This window comes from Bufo gargarizans, chromosome 5, assembly GCF_014858855.1.
Source record: "Bufo gargarizans isolate SCDJY-AF-19 chromosome 5, ASM1485885v1, whole genome shotgun sequence".
Taxonomy (NCBI): domain Eukaryota; kingdom Metazoa; phylum Chordata; class Amphibia; order Anura; family Bufonidae; genus Bufo; species Bufo gargarizans.
Window position 1 is genome coordinate 240,614,087 of NC_058084.1, and position 21,002 is coordinate 240,635,088.

General features: G+C 43.9%; 1 protein-coding gene across 4 annotated transcripts in view; it reads left to right on the forward strand.

Moving 5' to 3' along the window:
* The window catches only part of SLC12A7 (solute carrier family 12 member 7), a 377,772-nt gene that overhangs the window by 219,959 nt on the left and 136,811 nt on the right, over positions 1-21,002 (forward strand). For all 4 annotated transcript variants that reach the window (XM_044293095.1, XM_044293096.1, XM_044293098.1 and 1 more), the window contains exon 10: positions 14,745-14,843. In XM_044293095.1, the coding sequence (XP_044149030.1) occupies positions 14,745-14,843 (99 nt within the window). The remainder of the gene's footprint in view (positions 1-14,744; positions 14,844-21,002) is intronic.

The following is a 21,002-nucleotide window of genomic DNA, read 5'->3' on the forward strand; positions in this document are numbered from 1 at the left end:
TGGCACTAGGTTGAGTATAAAGTGCCTTGATACCCGCCAGGATTGCCCCCCTAAATCCCATCTTCCCCAGCACCGAGAAGGCGAACCGCCAACTAATGCGGTCAAACGCCTTCTCGGCGTCAAGGGTGACTAGAAGTGTGGAGAGTTTCGTTTTCTGGACATAATCCAGGATGTTTAATATCCGCCTAGTGTTGTCCTGTAATTGCCTGCCCCTTATAAATCCCACCTGATCTTTGTGGACTAAAGTTGTAATATATGGGACCAGACGACTTGCCAAAACCTTAGCGTAGATCTTTACGTCCGTATTCAATAACGAAATCGGACGATAACCTCTCACATCGTCCGAAGGTGGGTCAGTTTTGGGGATGGTGACTATCCTAGCCTCCAGCATCTCTTTAGGAGTGCGACCTGTGCTCATCATTTCCCCAAAAATCTGACATAAATAAGAAGAAAGTTCTTTTTGGAATAACTTATAATATGGATTTGAGAAGCCGTCTGGTCCTGGAGCTTTATTGTTCGGTAGTTTCGTAATAATTTCAACAATTTCCTGCTCTGTTACTGGGGAATTTAATTTTTCTAACTGAGCCGCATTAAGACTTGGGAGATCAATAGAATCCAAAAACTGTTCTATAGCCAATGGATTTACAGGAGACACATCTGGAGAAGATTCTAGATTATAAAGGGTTTTATAAAACTCCTGAAAGGAATTTGCTATACCCTGGGGATCAATAGTTTTTTTATTTGTCAGTTTTGACGTTATATAAGATATCTTATTTTTAATAGTTCTCTCTTTCAATCTACGGGCTAGTAATTTCCCTGATTTGTTATCCTGTGCGTAATATAGTGCTCTGTTTTTTTTTAGGTCATTCTCATATTTATAGAGTAAATGCTCCTTTAATTGGAAACGAAGACTCTGCAATTGGATTCCTACGCTACGCGAGGGTCTCACTTTATTCCTAGATTCCAAGGATCTAATATGCAGGGTCAATGCAGTTGTCTTCTCTTCCCTCTCCCTCTTTGCCCTACATCCAACTTTGATAAACAAGCCCCGCATATAGGCCTTATGGGCATTCCAAAGAGAGAAAGGATTAGACACTGATCCCTTATTAATACTAAAGAACTCCTCTAGGCCCCCCTGCAATATCGGCCCGTATTTTGGATGTTCCAATAAATATGATTTATCACGCCAAAGAAAGCAGGGGGGGCCATTGGAGTCCTCACCTACTGTGAGGGTCACAGGCGCATGGTCAGACCATGTAATCGTCTCTATGGTCGAACATACAGCTACATTTAACAATTGGCGGTCTACTAAGAAGAAATCAATCCTTGAATAAGATTGATGCACATTTGAAAAAAAGGTAAAATCCTTTTCTCCATCATGGTGGAATCTCCACACATCATAGAGGTCCTCTCTCAATAAGAGGGAGTTGAGACCCCGGATGGACCCTCCAACTCCAGACGAAGAATCCATAACTGGATCAAGTATAGAGTTGAAGTCTCCACCCCATAGGACCAACCCCCTTCTGATCTTATTCACCTTAATTACCAATTTACGGAAGAAATGTAGCTGATGCTTATTCGGAGCATACACAAAAACCATAGTAAAAATCTTCCCGTTCACAGATGCCACTATGATGATAAATCGCCCATTATGATCAATTATTGATTCAAGCAATTGGAATACAACCGTATCCCTAATTGCTACCATCACTCCTCTCTGTTTTTTCGTAAAATGGAGGATATGTGGAAAGTGATCATTTTTTAATCTATATGCATCCTCCTTCAAAAGATGTGTCTCTGTTGCACAAACTATGTCTCCCTGCATAGCCTCTGCTTCCCTCCACAGCATGGACCTCTTGAACGGGCTGTTCAGGCCCTTCACATTTATTGCAACAATTTTATAAACCATCTGTCCATGGGTCCATGCTGTGAAGGGAATCCTCCCCTGTTAAATCAGATATTTTCCATTTTAAATCCAATAAATCATACAACTTATCCTTGCACTGCAAGACATTACATAAATCACAAAGACTTTTTAGAGAAAAAAACAAAAAAGAAGAAAAACAACAAAAAAAAAAGCATAGAAATTTTAAGACAAACAAAAACCCGGCTTTAAAAGCCGTTATTCCTTTGAAAGGGCCTATATTTCGGCTCATAGCCAGAAAGGGCTGCTCGGCGTTACCCCGATAAATCTACCCCATTAGATTCCCCTCATCTCTTCAGTGATGGGGTCTTACCCCCCGTGGAATTAAATGCCTTCAAGTCCAAAAAGTTACATAGACTTGACTTTGCTCCTTTGCTACCAGCATCATATCCCTTGGAATCTAACAGTTACTTTCCAAATTTCATCATATCATCAACGATGGGATCTATCCCCACGTGAAACTAAGTTCCATTCAGAGTCTAGGGACGGGCTTGGGTTTTGGCTTTGATCCGGTATTACCAGCGACATATCCCAAGAATCTAACAGTTGCTTTCCCGATTGCATAGAGGTTACAACGTGTACAGGTTCCTCGATGATGGATCAAGACTCTAGTCGGAAATCCCCATCGATAAGGGATATTATTTTCTCGCAGAACAGCCGTAAATGCGCTCAACTGACGGCGTTGTTGTAAGGTACCAGCGGATAAATCTGCGAAAATTTTAATCTGATGGTACGGAGAAGGGAAGATACCTAATTTCCTGGATGCTATTAATAACAGTTCTTTAACATGGTAAAAGTGGACTCGTACCACAATGTCCCATGATAATGAACTAGGAAGATGCTTTGGTCTCATCACCCTGTGAGCTCTATCCAGGGTCAAATCCTGTAAGGTAAGCTCCGGTATCAACATTTTCATTAGATTCTGTAGATAGTGGATCAAATCCTTCTGAGCAATTTCTTCTGATACCCCTCGGATTTTGAGATTATTTCGGCGTGATCTATCCTCTAGATCCACTACCTTTGCTTTGAGCCACGCTACTTCTCCCTTAAGATCACTATAGGCCTCTTTAAGCTGATTATAGGAGGTAGCATATTCTTCTATCTTAGTTTCAATACAATCCACCCTGTTCCCCACCTCTACCACCGTAGCTTGTAAGGGGCGGACTAGGCAGGACAGGTCTTTATGCATTGCGTTACTGAAATGAACCAGCATATCTTTTAGTAAGTTACCTGATGCAGGTTTGTCATCGGTAGGTATCGCTAGGATTGTATCAGTGGTGTAATCAACCACCTTGCTCACCTCTATCATCTGTGCCGGAGTTTCCCCATCTGGATGTGGTATTGTCATCTGTATTCGCCCGTCACCACGCAAGTCCCGTCAGTGGAACCTGCTGACCGACATATCTCTCCTTCTGACGGCCGTTAGAGTCTCTGGGGCTATCAAGCCCGATTTGGGCGTCCGCCGCTCCATGTGGGCGCGTGTCCAGCAATGAATCAGTCACCGGCTCACCTCGAGTGGTGTTCAGAGTTGCTTCCCCTTCCGGGTAAGGTTGTCCAGGTGAAAGAGGTGTTGGTAAGGGCGATGTAGTTTCTCTTGGGGGGATCCCCTTTTCCATAAAAGCGTCCAGCTTCCCTTGTTTCTTCGCCGATCTCATCCCTCTAGTCATTCTCGGAAGTATCGTAGTATCACTTGTAATATCACTTGTAGCAAAGTACTCTATTACGGGGAAAGGCTTAGGGACTATTGCAGAGAAGCTTACTCGTTGCGAAGCTTTGTCCGCTGGGTACGCTATACCACTGTCGCTGGGGTAGTCAGGAACACGCCGGAGCTCTCAGCTCACGCAGCCATCTTACTCAGCCGGCAAGCCACAAGCCAAATCTTTTTTTGCACTTTTTTTTTGGACCGTGTTAATCTGGGGGGTTGGATCATGGGGTATTTTTATAGAGGAGATTCTTACGGATGCGGCGATACCTAATAAGTCTACTTTTTTTACATTTATTTAGGTTTTAGACTATATTATCCTTTTATATACAAAAAAAATTATTTTGTATCTCTAAAGTCTAAGTGTCATTTTTTTTTTTTTTTCCTTATCCGATTATCTTATGTGGGCGCTCATTTTTTGCGGGATGAGCGGACGGTTTTATTGGCACTATTTTGGGGGCTATATAACTTTTTGATCGCTTGCTATTAAACTTTTTGTTATGTAAGGTGACAAAAAAAAAACTTTTTTTGCACTTTTTTTTTTTTCCTTGACAGTGTTAATCTGGGGGGTTAGGTCATGGGGTATTTTTATAGAGGAGATTATTACTGACACGGCAATACCTAATATGTATACTTTTAATAAATTATTTTAGTTTTTTTGGGTGTCAAGTCTGAGAACCAGTTTTTTTTTTTATTCCGATGTCAGTCCTACATTGGGATATAAATGTAGTACTCCATGGAAGTGTGATACTCCCTGAAGCAACCAATAAAGCAGAGGCCCGGATGATCGGGGCACGTGTCACATTGAGTTGTGGTGTCCTTCCGTATCCCCCTCTTGTGACACACTCTGCACCTTTTTTGGGTTCGTCCCTTCTTTCCAGTATGGGGGACCACACCTGGAAAGTGTTGGCCAGGGACGATCCGGGCGCCTACAGTTCCCGAGGTACTCCGGCCTGCTCTTTCCCGGTCCGAAAAGATCAGGGCCTTGAGGACTGCCTCATAGAACTGGAGGAATGTCCCTGTGCTGCCAGCGCTTCGGGATAGTACAAAAGAGTTGTACATGGCAACCTGCACCAAGTAGACCGCAACTTTTTTGTACCATGCCCGGGTTTTGCGCATGGCGTTATAAGGCTTGAGGACTTGATCAGAGAGATCAACTCCTCCCATATGCCGATTGTAGGCGACGATGCAATCGGGCTTGAGGACCGTTGCCGCGGTACCTCGCACAGGGACAGGGGTGATGCCGTTACCATGAATTGTGGACAGCATAAGGACATCCCTCTTGTCCTTATACCTGACCAGCAACAGGTTTCCAGTTGCAAGGGCACGGGTCTCACCCCTGGGGATAGGTACCTGGAGGGGGAGGGCAGGGAGGCCGCGTTGATTTTTCCGCACGGTCCCACAAGCGAGCGTGGATCTGGCGGCAAGGGACTAGAACAAGGGGATACTGGTATAAAAGTTATCCACGTACAGGTGGTAACCCTTATCCAGCAGTGGGTACATAAGGTCCCACACAAGTTTCCCGGTAACACCCAGAGTGGGGGGACATTCTGGGGGTTGAATCCGGGAATCTCGCCCCTCGTATATACGAAATTTGTAAGTGTACCCTGAGGTACTCTCACAAATTTTGTATAGCTTCACGCCATACCTCGCCCGCTTGGAGGGTACATACTGGCGGAAAATGAGTCTCCCCTTGAACGCAATGAGAGACTCATCAACCGTGACCTCTCTTCCAGGTACATAGGCCTCCATGAATTTGGCCCCAAAGTGATCGATGACCGGCCGTATCTTGTACAGACGGTCATGGGCAGGATCACCTCGGGGGGGACATGCTGCATTATCGGAATAATGCAGACATTTCCGGATGGCCTCAAACCGGGAGCGTGTCATGGCCGTACTGTAAAGTGGGGTCTGGTATAGGACGTCCCCTACCCAGTACAGCCTGACACTGGGTTTCTTGACCAGGCCCATATGCAGCACGAGGCCCCAAAATGTCCTCATTTCGGCTGCACTGACCGGCGTCCAGCCGCCGGGTCTAGCCAAAAAGGAGCCCGGGTGTTGAGCGACGAACTGTTGGGCGTACAGATTCGTCTGCTCCACCATCAGATTTACCAGTGGGTCACTGAAAAAATGACGAAAAAAGTAATATTCAGTGTAGCCCACTGTGGAAATCTGGATTCCTGATTGGCCTACAAAATCAGGAATCACGGGCTCGTATCGCTCTGGGCTACACCAGACAAATTCACCGGCAGGGTGCTCCGGTGGATTTAACTGGTGGGCCGGGAAACCAGTACGAGCACCAGAGCTGCTCGTACTAGGCTGGGCCACAGGGTCACTAACATGGCGGTCCCCTTGCTCCGCCTGACGGTGTCTCCGCCGCCTTGGGGGCTCATCATCATCGCTAGATGAGGAGGAGGATGCGGATGACAACAGGAATGTGGGGTCATCCTCATCCTCACTGGGACTCTCGGAGTCGGAGGCAAGCTGGGCGTATGCCTCCTCGGCCGAGAACGTCCGGCGGGCCATAGGGGAGTGTGTGTCTGCGTGTGTGTAACTCTTTATTTTGTGTGCGTGTGTGTGGGGGCACGGGTGTTCACGAACTCACCCTAAAACTAACAAAACCCCCAAAAAAAAAATGACTAAGAAAAAGGCACAAAAATGTGAATTTTTTTTTTTCAAAACCGCTGCTCAACCAACCGAAGTTGATCAGCGGTGGGGTGTGCGATGCGCTAACAGTGGCCGGACGCTAAGAGTGCCGGCCACAGTCACCGTACACAAAAAAAATAAAAAAATCCTGTTCTGTGGACCCCAGACACCCCAACTAGGGTGATGCAATGAAAAGTTAAAAAAAACTAACTTTCCCTTTTTTTCCCTGCCTAACCCAAACTTTCCCTAGCTGTCCCTATGTACCTGATGGGGGGGTGCTGGTGGCAGAGATCGGGTCCTGGGGGCACAGATCGGGTGCAGGCAGCGGTGCAGCGGTGGCAGCAGACACGTGCAGGCAGCTCCTCTCTCCTCCGGCTCCGGAACACAAAAGGAGGAGGAGAGGAGCGCCTGCCTCTTTTGAATCTGCCGCCGGACCGCCCACTGACCAATCAGAAAGCGATCCTGAGTGGTGATGTCACCATCACCACTCAGGATCGCTGGATGGTGATTGGTGGAGTGAAATCGCACCACCATCACCATCCTGTTCCGGGTTATCGGGTCTTCAGAGACCCGAATAACCCGGAAACGCAGAAAACCGAAGGTCTGAATTGACCTGCGATTTTCTGCGATCGCTGACATGGGGGGGGGGGGGGGGGGTCACAGGACCCCCCGGCGCATTTGCCCCAGGTGCCTGCTCAATGATTTGAGCAGGCATCGGGTTCCGATCACCGCCCGCCGAGCGGCGGTGATCGGAACCATTCATGACGTACCGGTACGTCATGTGTCCTTAAGTACCAGGACATCATGACGTACCGGTACGTCATGTGTCCTTAAGAGGTTAAAGGAAACTTTACCATACAATGAGTTACTTGTATGCTGGCAATGAAATGACAAAATGCTGCTAAGATTTAAGTATTGTTTTAATTTCTCACAAATGTCCAAAATAAATACATTTTAAATCTGCAACTTTTTGAGAATGTTGTATTTGACCAGCCATAGGCTAGTGAATGTAGGCACTGAGTTTAGATACTTTTTTTTTTCTTTCACAAAGCAACATATTCCAGGAGTTACTGGATGCACGTGTGTATGATGGTCTGCACCCCTTTTTTACCCTCTGCAGCACACCATCCTCCCTCCCCATTCTTTGTACACAGATAGGAATAGTAGGAGTAGGAGTTCTGTCAATAGCAAGGAGTAGGAGAGCAGAGTGGACCTATCTACCAGAGCCTGGTGGTTTGCACAGCTTGTGCACCCGAGGTAAACCATCCTTTGCCACAAAATGAATGTATTGGTGCATAAAACTTTCTGCCTGGGTGACATTTTACCCAGTAATAAACTTTGATGCATGTTTTATGAAAAAGTACTATTATAGTCTACATGTATGATCTAACAATACAGATGGAGTGGTTGCTATTGACAGCAGCATATGAGAGATTAAATCACCAGGATTGGGGTTATCTCCATCCACTGTCACTGCTGGTGGGTGTCACCTGAATTACAAAGCCAGCACCCGCCGTGATGGAGTGAGCTCAGCGCGTGAGCCTGCTCCATATTTCCCTTTTAACACAATTGACGTAGCGTTACGTTATATAGCCTTAAGGGGTTAAAAGAAAAACCTAAAATCGTACAGTTTGTACACTGGCCACTATGCCTAATAATATGTAACATTTCAGTAGCCATCACCACAGGCAGGATTAGAATGACAAATAGCACCTTTGTATATAGATAACACAGGATCCACTGTTTACAATAAGTGATATCACAGCTGATCTACTCTTTTTTTTATTTTTTTACCTCTGTGCAGGTCAATAAAACTTGATTTAAACAGTAGGTCATTTTCTGAGGACATATTCCCTTTTACCATCCTGTGAAATCAAAGTCGCTTGAAACTTTATTTTCTATGGGCAAACTTGTTAAATGTAATTGCAGACCATTGCTTTTTGTATTAGTGTGGTTGTCAACAATTTATTTCTAGTGAGAGTAAGAAGTCAAATTGCATTACAGTAAATATAGTGTGAAGACTTGACGCCACCTGGCAGGTCTATAGATATTGCCTGCTAAATGGTTATCATAAAAGACTTTGGGGGGGGGGATTAGATTATTTTAATGCAAATGGAAAAGTTCAGTTATAATCAGATCTTACAACTGCAGTATAATTTAATGACCAGTTACTGTATATTGCAAAGTCTAAATGTCCATGGTTCTGCCAATCTAAGAAATAGTTTAAAGGTTTATTCCAGTTGTGAGCAGTTATCTCAGATAGAGGATAGTGGATATTAGATCGGTAGGATTCCCACTACTTTGAACCCCACAGATCACAATTACAGGCACCTCATATACCTCTGGGGCACCCCAAAATAAACAGCAGGTCAGGCATGCACACTGCTGCCCATTGATCTCTACAGAGATTCCTGAGTACAGTGCTCATCTTTTTCTGTAACTCCCATAGAGATGAATGAAGCAGTAGTGTGCCTGGCCGACTTGCTGTTTTGTTCATTTCGGGGAGCCCTGAGGGTATGGCTTCCCCGTTCTTGTAACTAGTCTAAGGCCCCTTTCACACGGGCGAGTTTTCCACGCGGGTGCAATGCGTGAGGTGAACGCATTGCACCTGCACTGAATCCGGACCCATTCATTTCTATGGGGCTTTGCACATGATCTGTGATTTTCACGCATCACTTGAGCGTTGCGTGAAAATCGCAGCATGCTCTATATTGTGCGTTTTTCACGCAACGCAGGCCCCATAGAAATGAATGGGGCTGCGTGAAAATCAAAAGCATCCGCAAGCAAGGAAATCACCATTGCATGCTTCTTCTCAAATGGCCTACTTTCATTATATAATATCACTTTACAGTGAACTTTTTACATTTTCCATAAATTTCACCTGAAAACCAAATGTCCCTAACTTTTTTTAAGTAGTGTGTGTGTGTGTGTATGTAGGTATGTATGTATATATGTGTGTGTGTATATATATATATATATATATATATATATATATTTATATTATTAGACTGGAATGGATAAAAAGTATTCAGGTTTCTTTTTAATAGCATCCACCTTATATAAATTATGTGTTACCTTTTTTTTCCTGTGGATCAGTATAATTATGTTGATACCAATTACATACCGTAATTATTTATGGCTTACTACTTTTAGAGAATAAAAGCAATATAAAAAAAGTAAAAGTATCGTCATCCTGCTCTGAGAACTGTAACTTTTTAGTTTCTCTCTCTATTAACCCTTAGGCTACCAGCACCATACATGTACAGCGCTGGTGCAATGTGTAAACATGACGCCCGCTCGCACGTGCAACGGGCATCATGGCTGGCAGATCCCTGCTGTTTCATACACCAGAGAACTGCGGCTAATTACCGTGACCAGCAATAATGCAGATTGCGGTAATTAAATGCTTTTAGATGCCAGGATCAAGTGAGATCCTAGCATCTAAATGCGAAAAAACCTGTGTGTCCAATCCAGGCATAGGTAGTTGCGCTGAATACTGGTAGCCTTTAAGGGTTTCTACCATCAGATTTTGCCATATGTAGCTGACTGACACTAGCAATGTGCTAGTGTCAGCAGTACATAGCAGTCTTCTTTGTTCACTTCTGTCTGCGGCCGTTCACCTAAAAAACATACTTTTATCCATGTGCTAATGAGTCTCTAGGCGCTATGTGGGCGTCGATTCAGCACCTAGAGGCTCCGTCTACAGACCATTTTCGCCGCCCATGTAGTTCTTCTAGCCCGCCCCGCAACTTGATTGACGTCCGATTTGCCTGCATCTGTCTAAATCCCGCGCCTGCGCCGTTCTCACCTGTATTCGGTGCAGGCGCAACTACGTTACAGTGAGGAATCCGGCACCAGGAGCATGGCATTCACTCACTGCGCCTGCGCCGAATACAGAAGCGCACGGCGCAGGCGTGGGATTTAGACAGATGCAGGCAAATCGGATGTCAATCAAGAGTTGGGGGGCGTGCTATGGGCTAGAAGAACTACATGGGCGGCGAAAATGGTCTGTAGACGGAGCCTCTAGGTGCTGAATCGATGCCCACATAGTGCCTAGAGGCTCATTAGCATATGGATAAAAGTATGTTTTTTTAGGTGAACGGCCGCAGACAGAAGTGAACAAAGAAGACTGTTATGTACTGCTGACACTAGCACATCGCTAGTGTCAGTCAGCTACATATGTCAAAATCTGATGGTAGAAACCCTTTAAAGAGTAGGCTAACAGCATTCAAACTGCAATTCTTATTTTGGCTACCAGATGGCAAGCCAGGATAAGAAATGAACAAAATAAGCTAATAATAAATTCCTGATTAAAAAAAAAAAAAATGTTATAAGCTCATATGAGGCACATAATGATAAAAAGAAAAAAACTAAATAAATATAAACATCATGGGTATCACCGCGACCGAAAATGCCCATACTATTAAATTAGAAAAAAAAAATCCAATACGCCGAATGGCGTAATGGGAAAAAGGGTCAAAATTTCAGATTTTGCCATTTTTTCATTGCTTCTCTTACCCCAAAAAATTTAATAAAATGTGATAAAAAAGTCACACATACTCCAAAAAGATATTGATAAAAACTGCAAAAAAATGAGCTCCTAAACAGCTCAGTAGACATAAGTACAAAAAAGTTTTGGGGGTTAGAATATGGTGATGTAAAATTTTTTTTTTTTTTATCAAAGCTTATCTTTATTTTTACACTATTTAGACATAAAATACCTAAACATATGGGGTATCGTGGGAACAAAACCCGTAAAACTATGGAGGAGTTGCGTTTTATTTCCAATTCCACCCAATTTGGAATTTGTTTAACGCTTCCCACTACATTTTATGCTATAATTAATGGAGGCAATAGAAAGTACAACCTGCCTGCAAAAAATAAGCCCTTATACAGCTATGCGACCGGAAATATAAAAAAGTTATGGCTCACGGAAAATAGGGAAGAAAAACTAAAACTAAAAAAACTCTGGTATCCTAAGGGTTAAGGGTGTTTTTCTATGGAACATTAATTTAGGAATATTTTGTTTCCATTTAAAAAAATAAATAAAATTTAATTACTCTTATTTAAGTCCACTTGTTGCCATCATTTAAAAAAAATACCTGTCACGGCTGAGGATGGGGAAAATCCTCAGCCGTGCGATGCCAGAGATGTAAAGCGCTGCTTGGCCAGGATGACAGAATTAAGGAGCAGGTCACCTCCTATCACGTCCCTAACCTGACCCTGACTCCTAACCATATGAGTCAACCCTGAAGGTGGGAGGACTCATACACAGGATGCCTTGGGGTCCCTGCTAGCCCTCAGGATTGCCCTGGAACAAGAAGCAGGGTAAGACGACCTGTTCCTTCTGGACGCGGAGGAACAGGAGTCTCACTAGCCAAGCTGCAAAGGGAAGAGAACACAAACAGCCTATGGATATGGCAGGAGGATGAAAAGCACTTCCACACCTACCTGCCACAGACACACAGACTGGATCCCGTGCAATACAAGCTAGTGTCCACACCCAAACACCAATTGACACAGCACACACACAAACACACAGGAACCCAGATCCATAGGTGCATAACATAGCAAGGAAAACATCAAGTGGACATCACATAAACTTAAGAATCACAATTTGTTTATGACCACAAGGGTGGCCCCCACTGGCAGATGGAAATACCAGGAGAGTGTCTCCAGCAAAGCATGGCTGAAGCACCCCTCAGCTTCTGATCTCCAACTAGGCTTTATAGCCCAAAGTAGCCACACCCATGGGGACACACCCAGTGCTTACAGCCTAGGAAGGGAATTAACCCTTCACACACCAGACAAGGGAAAACAGCAACTTAAAGGGGAAGTGAACACACAAACAACCCCGTGCACACCAAACATGGGAAAGTGCACTTATACAAACCAAGTTGCCAAGTACAACCGCATGCACTTACAGCAAGCTGCATAGAAACAGCTCAGGCTGCTATGCTGCAACAGTACAACATAACTTGTTGCCCGCGGCAACCACAAGTGAGGCAGCAAACTAGCGGCCCTCACCTGTGGTTGAACACCTACATACAAACCGCAGGCAACAGCATGCGGTTCAAGAGTCACGACCATGACCATCGCCGTGACAATACCTTTATTTTGGGGGTAATAGGTTTATAGTACCAACATTTCAAGATCTTTTCCCAAGCCTATTTTTTGGTGGATTTGAGGGGGGTATATATTATGACACAAACCCAATCCGCAAAAAAATAAACTGCACCCCTCAAAGTAGTATTTAAAATCGCGTTTAGGAAGTCTAACACCTTAGGTGTTTAACAGGAATTAATGCAAAATATAAGTGAAAGTTAAAAAATTATTTACTATCTCATAGATCTTGTAAACTTATGCAAATTTATTATGGTGGTTCATGCTAGATGATACATTTGGTGACTGGTTAGACACTTATCTAACTCTGTACTAATTATTGGATGGCTTACATTGCAACAGAATTTAATTGTAGAATTGTAGTGCAGTTTTGGAGTAAAATGTTGCATGTAGGTTCATGCCCTTTTCCCAATAAGCCATTCCCTTTTGCTGGTAAGTCACAAAGTTGGCGCAGTGAACTTATCTCAACTTAGATGTCAGTTTGCGGTCAAATTGTGATGTAATTTGCAACCTTGTCTATTTTGCATTAACATTAGTAAATAAGGACCAATAATTCTATTGCCAATTCTGCAGTGTTTAGAAACGTATATGTGGCCCCGCTGGGCCAATTTGGGTAATCCATTTTTTAGGATGCTTTATTGGCAACATTGCAAGGTGCTAAAACATAAGAAACCCCCTCAAAAGACACCATTTTATAAACGACAACCTCAAGGATCATCTAGGGGTATAGTGTACTTTTTATTAGAATTAGGCTTTGAAAATTAAAAATTAAAATTTCCAGTTATAAGTAGTTCTAGCTCAAAATGTTTTATTTTATCAAGGGTCAATTGAAGAAAATGTACCCCACATATTATAGTGCAATTTCTCCCAAGTATGGCAATACCCCATACGTGATTATAATAGGGTCGAGCCCTATACCGGTCTTGGCGGTATACCGCAGTATTAAGAAACAGCGGTATGGTGATATATCGCTGTTTCCTAATAACCACGGTATTTTGTGACATCATAAGAGGTCCTGTGCGCTGACCATTTCAAAATCTGCGTCTGCCCTTCCTATGTGCTATGCCAGGATTTAGCTGAGCTGAGCGGGCTCCTGCTTCACTCAACTGAAAGCTCTCCTGTAATGATTTGCTGCTACTCAGAGTTTTCAAATGAGCCGGAAGGGCTCAGACAGAAGCCCGCTCAGCTAACTCCTGGCTACGGATCGACCAATTATCGAAAGTACCGATATTATTGGCCGATATTAAGGATTTTGCATATTATCAGTATCTGCATCTAACCTTGCAGATATGCCGACAATGCGTATAAAGCGAATACTAGTGAGCGCTTATGGAAGCGCTAACTAGTATGCATCGGGTGTCGGGAGCAGGGAAGAAGCGCAGCAAGCGCCTCCCATACTCACCCTCCCTGGTCTTCTTTGATGGGGCCCGCGCTGCACTGTCCTGACGTAGTGCGCGCACTATGACCTGACGCTGCACGCTATCAGGTGACAGTGCAGAGTAGGCCGGAGAACACAGGTGGAGTGCGACACCGGACCCGAGATGAAGAGGAGCCGTGGCGCAGAAGTGATGAGGTTTTTTATTTTATTCATCTGAGGTCTGATAGGGGTTAAATAAAGTCTGATCGGGGTTAAATAAATAGGGGTTAACTAAAGATAGGGGTTAAATAAAGATTAAACCTGATAGGGGTTAAATAAAGTCTGATCTGAGGTCTGATAGGGGTTAATAAAGTCAGTGAGGGGGGTGAAAATTGGCATTTGGCACTAGTATATAATAAATGTAAATTATAAATTGACTACCAACTAGGGGCTTTTATTAATTTATAATTTACCGTACATTTATAATATACTAGTGCCAAATGCAAATTTCCACCACCTCAGTGACTACCAACTAATGTAATATATATTGCAATATATAAAATATCGGTATAAATTATCTGCTATCGGCCTGAAAGTTCACAGATTATTGATATCGGCTCTAAAACACGAATATCGGTCGATTACTACTAATGGCATAGCACATCAGAAGATTCCATGGTACATTGCGATCATTACACCTCTGCAATGTCAGCGGTGTACAAATGTAGGGATTTTACAGCGCTTAGAAGACAACTTCAGATGGCTATTTTTCTATTAAAAAAATATATACATTAATAAAATGTCCTAAAATAATTTTTGTAACATATCTCCAGACATTATAAATAAAGTTTGTTAAAAGTTAAGTTGCTCTTTAAAAATCCATATTGATCCTATATACTTTTAATAAATTCAGCAATATAAACCCAATGTAACAGGATTTATTTTTCTTCTAATTTTTCCATATTTTTTTTTTTTTTGTTTGTTCAATTTAGGCATCATGGCTGGCTCCAACCGGTCTGGGGATTTGAAAGATGCTCAAAAGTCTATCCCATTTGGAACAATTTTGGCGATTGCAACCACATCTTTTATATGTATCTTTTACTATATATCGAGTATATTTTACTATATATCGAATACTGCTAGAAGAAATTCTTGGTCAACATCTGCATTCAGACCAAAACTTCCACAATGTTCACATTAGCATTATGATCTCCATTTAGAACAGAAGCCTCGGTGCTGGATTCGTATTTGTATGATGGGTGCCCAATAGGGCCCATTGACTTGTAATGGTATCTGTAATGTACTGTCATTTGGATGTGAAGAATAGTATGGTACAGAGTATGATAGTTCATAATATACTTTTCTCCAAGTCCTCTCTATGACGGCACCCCTGAAATGGCTTTGCGTCTATCACTGACAAGAAGAAGATGCAGAGAGGTTAAATTGACCCCTGCACCTTTGGTCTTTTCCCTGTCCCTGTGTAGGGCAGACCTATAGAGTGTTCAGAATGTTTTAGCTCTGATGAATAAAGAAGAATTTATATTTGGATGAAAGAGGTTGTTTACCCCTTGGGGTCTTTTGGGCAGACCACCCCCAGCATACTCACCTGATCCCCGATGCTGAGTTCTGGCACCTTTGCTTCATATGCACCACCACAGCTCTTACATTTCCCCATGTCAACACCCTATTTGATGAGACAATTGGCTGCAGTGACATATCCCTCAGGTGTCACAGGACGCAGTGACATTACACATAGGGATATGTCAATGCTGTTTGCTGGAGCAGCAACATGACCTGAATCAAACAGGATGTTGACCTGGGGAGACCGGAGAGCTGTGGTGGTGTGCAGGGAGTGAAGGAGACAGAACCCAGCGGCAGGGATCAGGTAAGAATGAATCAATAAGAAAAGTGTGACTACACTTACCAGTAATTGGGTTTCCTTGAAGTTTACACGATATCTGATAGAGACAGTATACACGCACACCGAGGGTAAATTGGCCCCCTCCACCACAGGTCTGGTTACTCCAGTGGAGGGGTCTACCTGAAAGGCACCCAGGAGTGAGCAACTCCTTTAAGAATGCAAGATGGTAAAGCTAGCAGCAACTTGCCCTTCTTTTTAGGAGTGTCGCTGGGTTATATAACTTTCTTTATCACACTTTATTCCTGTTGTGGCACTTCAAGGATGTTTATGCAGCAGGACCAAAGAAGAATGGACTGCCACCAGACCAAGCCTTCAGCTTGATTTCTCAATGAATTGCTCAGGCATAGACCTTCGGGCCATAATAAAAAACGGGAAACTTCACCTGTTCTGTTTCCTGAATCAAAGGGACTATCCTACAGTCATAGATTCTGCTGTTTCCTGAATCAAAGGGTCTATCCTACAGCCATAGATGACCATAAAATGCACAAATCCTCTAAATGATGCGTTTCCTCCAGTGCTCTTAATAGAAAAAGATTAAAAAAGAAAAGGGCAGGGTGATTCTTGTAGTTCTATATTGGCCAAAAAGAAGAGTTCTGTAGAACCAATAATCTAGCCTCGCATTACAGATCCCCTGATCCAGAGACCAGTTTTTCTTCAAGATCTGAGAAATTGAATGGGTGTTGAACGATCTACTTTAACAAATAAATAAAAAATATAAAAAAATATGTGGATCATGGATCCATGCAAACATTTAAATAAAAATTAGTCTTTTTTGAATTAATGTATCCATAAATGTAAAAATGTTAAGTTATGGCCTCATGCACACGACCGTTGTGTGCATCCGTGGCCGTTGTGCCGTTTTCAGTTTTTTTCGCGGATCCATTGACTTTCAATGGGTCCGTGGAAAAATCAGAAAATGAACCGTTTTGCAGCCGAGACCGTGATCCGTGTATCCTGTCCATCAAAAAAATAGGACCTGTCCTATTTTTTTGACGGACAACGGTTCATGGACCCATTCAAGTCAATGGGTCCGTGAAAGAACACGGATGCACACAAGATTGGTATCCGTGATCCGTGGCCGTAGGTTACTTTCATACAGACGGATCCGAAGATCCGTCTGCATAAAAGCTTTTTCATAGCGGAGTTAACTCAGATCCGACAGTATATTCTAACACAGAGGCGTTCCCATGGTGATGGGGACGCTTCTAGTTAGAATATACAGCGAACTGTGTACATGACTGCCCCCTGCTGCCTGGCAGCACCCGGTCTCTTACAGGGGGCCGTGATCCGTACAATTAACCCCTCAGGTGCTGCACCTGAAGGGGTTAATTGTGCTATCATAGCCCCCTTTAAGAGATCCGGGGCTGCCAGGCAGCAGGGGGAAGACCCCCCTCCCTCCCCAGTTTAAATTTCATTGGTGGCCAGTGCGCCCCCCCTCCCTCCCTCTATTGTACTAATAACATTGGTGGCACAGTGTGCGCCCCCCGGTCCCCCCCCCCCCTCCCTCCGTCTATTGTAATAATAGCATTGGTGGCACAGTGTGCGGCCCCCCCTCCCTCCCTCTATTGCATTAACATTGGTAGCAGTGTCGCCCCCCCCCCCCCCCCCCCCTCCTCCCTCTATTGTTTTAATACATTGGTGGCAGTGTGCGCCCCCGCCCCCCCCCCCCTTCCTCCCTCTATTGTTTTAATACATTGGTGGCAGTGTGCTGTTCAGGTGTCCGCTTGTGAGCTCCGTTTGAAGGGGCTCACAAGCGGCCCCGAACGCATCCGTCCAGCCCTAATGCATTCTGAGTGGACGCGGATCCGCTCAGAATGCATCAGTCTCAGCAGGCGGACACCTGAACGCTGCTTGCAGCGTTCGCGTGTCCGCCTGGCCGTGCGGAGGCAAGCGGATCCGTCCAGACTTACAATGTAAGTCAATGGGGACAGATCCGTTTGAAGATGACACACTGTGGCTCAATTTTCAAACGGATCCGTCCCCCATTGACTTTCAATGTAAAGTCTGGACGGATCCGTCTGAGGCTACTTTCACACTTAGAAATGTTTTAACAATATAATGCAGACGGACACAAGTGTGAAAGTAAAGGGACTCCTGACTTTACATTGAAAGTCAATGGGGACGGATCCGTTTGCAATTGCACCATATTGTGTCAACGTCAAATGGATCAGTCCCCATTGACTTGCATTGTAATTCAGGACGGATCCGTTTGGCTCCGCACGGCCAGGCGGACACCAAAACGACTTTTTTCATGTCCGTGGATCCTCCAAAAATCAAGGAAGACCCACAGACGAAAAAACGATCACGGACCTACGGACCCCGTTTTTGCGGACAGTGAAAAAATACTGTTGTGTGCATGAGGCCTATCTAAAATGAAAATCCCAACTAAAGAAGGATCCGGAATAGCTGTCCCCCCATACATGTGTATAAAGGTAGTAATATGTTGCATCAATCCATGCCAGTTACCTCTATATGGCATCATACCACACAGAAATGTTTATGGGTTGGATTTAACTGCTAACTTTGCGGGTTTTGCCATGTACCAGTGTCAACAGTATGCCGAGTACCAAGTATACCGGAGAACATTCAGTGAAAGGGGATCGTATGGACATAACTCAACGACGAAAGGGATCAGAGGAAGAGGTTGATGAATGGCTGAGCAAAATTAAGCAAACTGCATCCAAAAACAATGCTGGTGTTCCAGCTAATGAGTCCTTACGGACAGGTCTTGGTTCCCTAGCACCAATAGGCTGCAACAGCAGACGACCATTTTGAGTGCCAGTGCTGTCTAAAAAAAACTGAAAAGCAAGATTGCAGTGTGCAGAAAAGTTAAATTGGATTTACTGAGCAATGAAAACATTGCCTGCTCGGATGAATCCACCATACCAATGTGAAGATAGAAATTTGGTGCAAATAGCATGAATCCTTGAACCCTTCCTGCCACATGTCACGGGGCTAGTGCAGGTGGAATAATGGTGTGAGGAATGATTTATTGGTGAATTGTGGGTCTTGTCATACTTGTGGATGGACATTTTGACAGTAAAGCTTATTTAAGCATCTGACACAAGTTTCACCCCTTCATGGCAGCTGTTTATCCTGTGGAAGAATGACACTTTTAGAAGGACAATGCACCATACCACAAGTGTTGTATAGTCGTGGAATGATTCCAGCGAGTTTTCCTTGCTTCCTTGGTCTTCACAGACCCCAAATCTTAAAGGATAACTGTCACACTTAGACTCTAATTTCAATTTTCATATATGTAGTTACTAATAACATGATATTCCAGAATCAGTTACAATTAGACTGACTTACCCCATATTTAATAAGATTCAGCCCTTAGCAACCAGTCTGCATAAAACTGTAATTTCACTATTCAGTTAAGATGGCCGCCACTGCCCTCACCCTGAGGCTAATCCCGCCTGCCCTCACTAGCCAGTAACAATAGCCCCCCAAAAGTGTCAGTAACCAGAGCCCTCCCCCTAAAGGGTTAATCTCCTGCAGCACAAAGGGGTCCTCTTACCACATGTTGCTTTCATTTATACACTGAGCAGACGGCAGATCTCCCTTCCCTGCTCTGCGCTGATTCGGCTCTGCATTCTCCAGCTCTGCTGAGTGAGGGAGCGTCTGCCAAGCGCAGGGACAGGGAGAGGTGCACACAGCCCAGGCACTGTTATCAGCTGCTGGGGAGGACCTGGCTTTAATCATTCACTTACAGTCCCTGGCTGTCAGCAATGTGACCTTGCACGCTGAGTCCTCGTCCTTCAACACATAGTCAACACGGCCCATGCCCAGCAACCTGATTTTAAGCACAAGTAAAAGTAGGCAGTACAGGGAACAAAACTGTGGAATTAAGGGGTAATTGAATACACAGTGAAAAGTTGAAATAGGGCCACCAAGGTGATATTAATCACCACAATCCAATACTCCCCAAAAAACCAACAGTTATACTTTAATCCTATAAAGCTACTGTGGGACCAGGTAGATTGGTCTGTCCAGAGCATGTCAGTACCTCTATCTAATTTGTGGCATCTGCTAAAACCTATCCTGTCTGCATGGGCCAGTATCCTTGCTGAATAATTTCTGAAACTAGTAGAATGCATGCCACAATAAATTACTGCTGCTCTGAAAGCTAGAGGAGGCACAACCCAGTACCAGATGTCTGGAATAAAGAGGCAAAGTGATCCTGTTGGATTGAGATTATGACTTCCTACCAATTTGGTTGTTTGGAAAACATTAAAGGTGGGGGAAGGGGGCCAATTTAATCTGTGTGTGTGCCCTGTCTCTGTCAGATATTGTGGAAACCTAATTACCGGGTGGTAAGTGTAGTCACACTTTTCTTACTGATATGTTTGTGTGTCTCAATTTATGTAGAAACCCATAAAAGCCGACTGTCTGAGCAAGGCCTTATTGACATACTGCAGATTTGGTCAGTATTTTCAATATATATTATGTTGGTGATGCGTAGGATCCACTACTGGTTCTTGCCTTAAAAATAACAGACCAGATTTAATATACAATTTTCACTGGCACAGATGTCTGCCAAATGGCCCACACGTGATATGTGACGACAAGCAGTATGCATCGTTTGGTAGCCTGTCCCAGCCCAAGGCAAATACTGGCTACAGACATAGCATTTTCCCCTCAAAAACAATCATTTGTCAATAGTTGTTTGAAAAGATTATCATCCTCACAAAATTTGATTGTCGTTTAAGGGATTAACATCTTATCCCCTAAACACAGGACTATGGATCATGAGGACAGAGGTCAAGCATGCTAGTGCTGCTCTACTCAAACTCTGGGACTGCAGGAGATGGTCGAGCGCACTTTCTTGTGGTGAGTGGGGTTCCCAGCAGTCAGGCCCCCACTGATGAGACATTTATCATCTCTCCTGTATATATTTCAGAGTAAGAGTGCATTCACACAACCGTATGGATTTTTCAGTCTGCAAAATACAGACGACGTCCGTGTTGCATCAGTTTATTTGCGTGGACCCATTTACTTCAATGGGTCTGTGGTCCGTGGCGAAAAATAGGACATGTTCTATCCTTTGGAATGGATATACAGATGTGTACAACACACCGAAGGCATCTGTGTGCTTTCCACATCCGTATGTCTGTTCTACAAAAGATACAACATGTGCTATACTTGGCCACAAAATGTGGTTCACTGACCCGTTGAAGAAAATGGGTCCACCAAAAGAAAAGTGTCACACTGAAGTCACCTGTACAGTCATGTGAATGCACTCTAAATCAAGATAAGATGATAATTTATGGTCCCTTCTCCCATTCTGTCTGTAGAACAATTTATATGGGATTGTGTGCTGCCAACC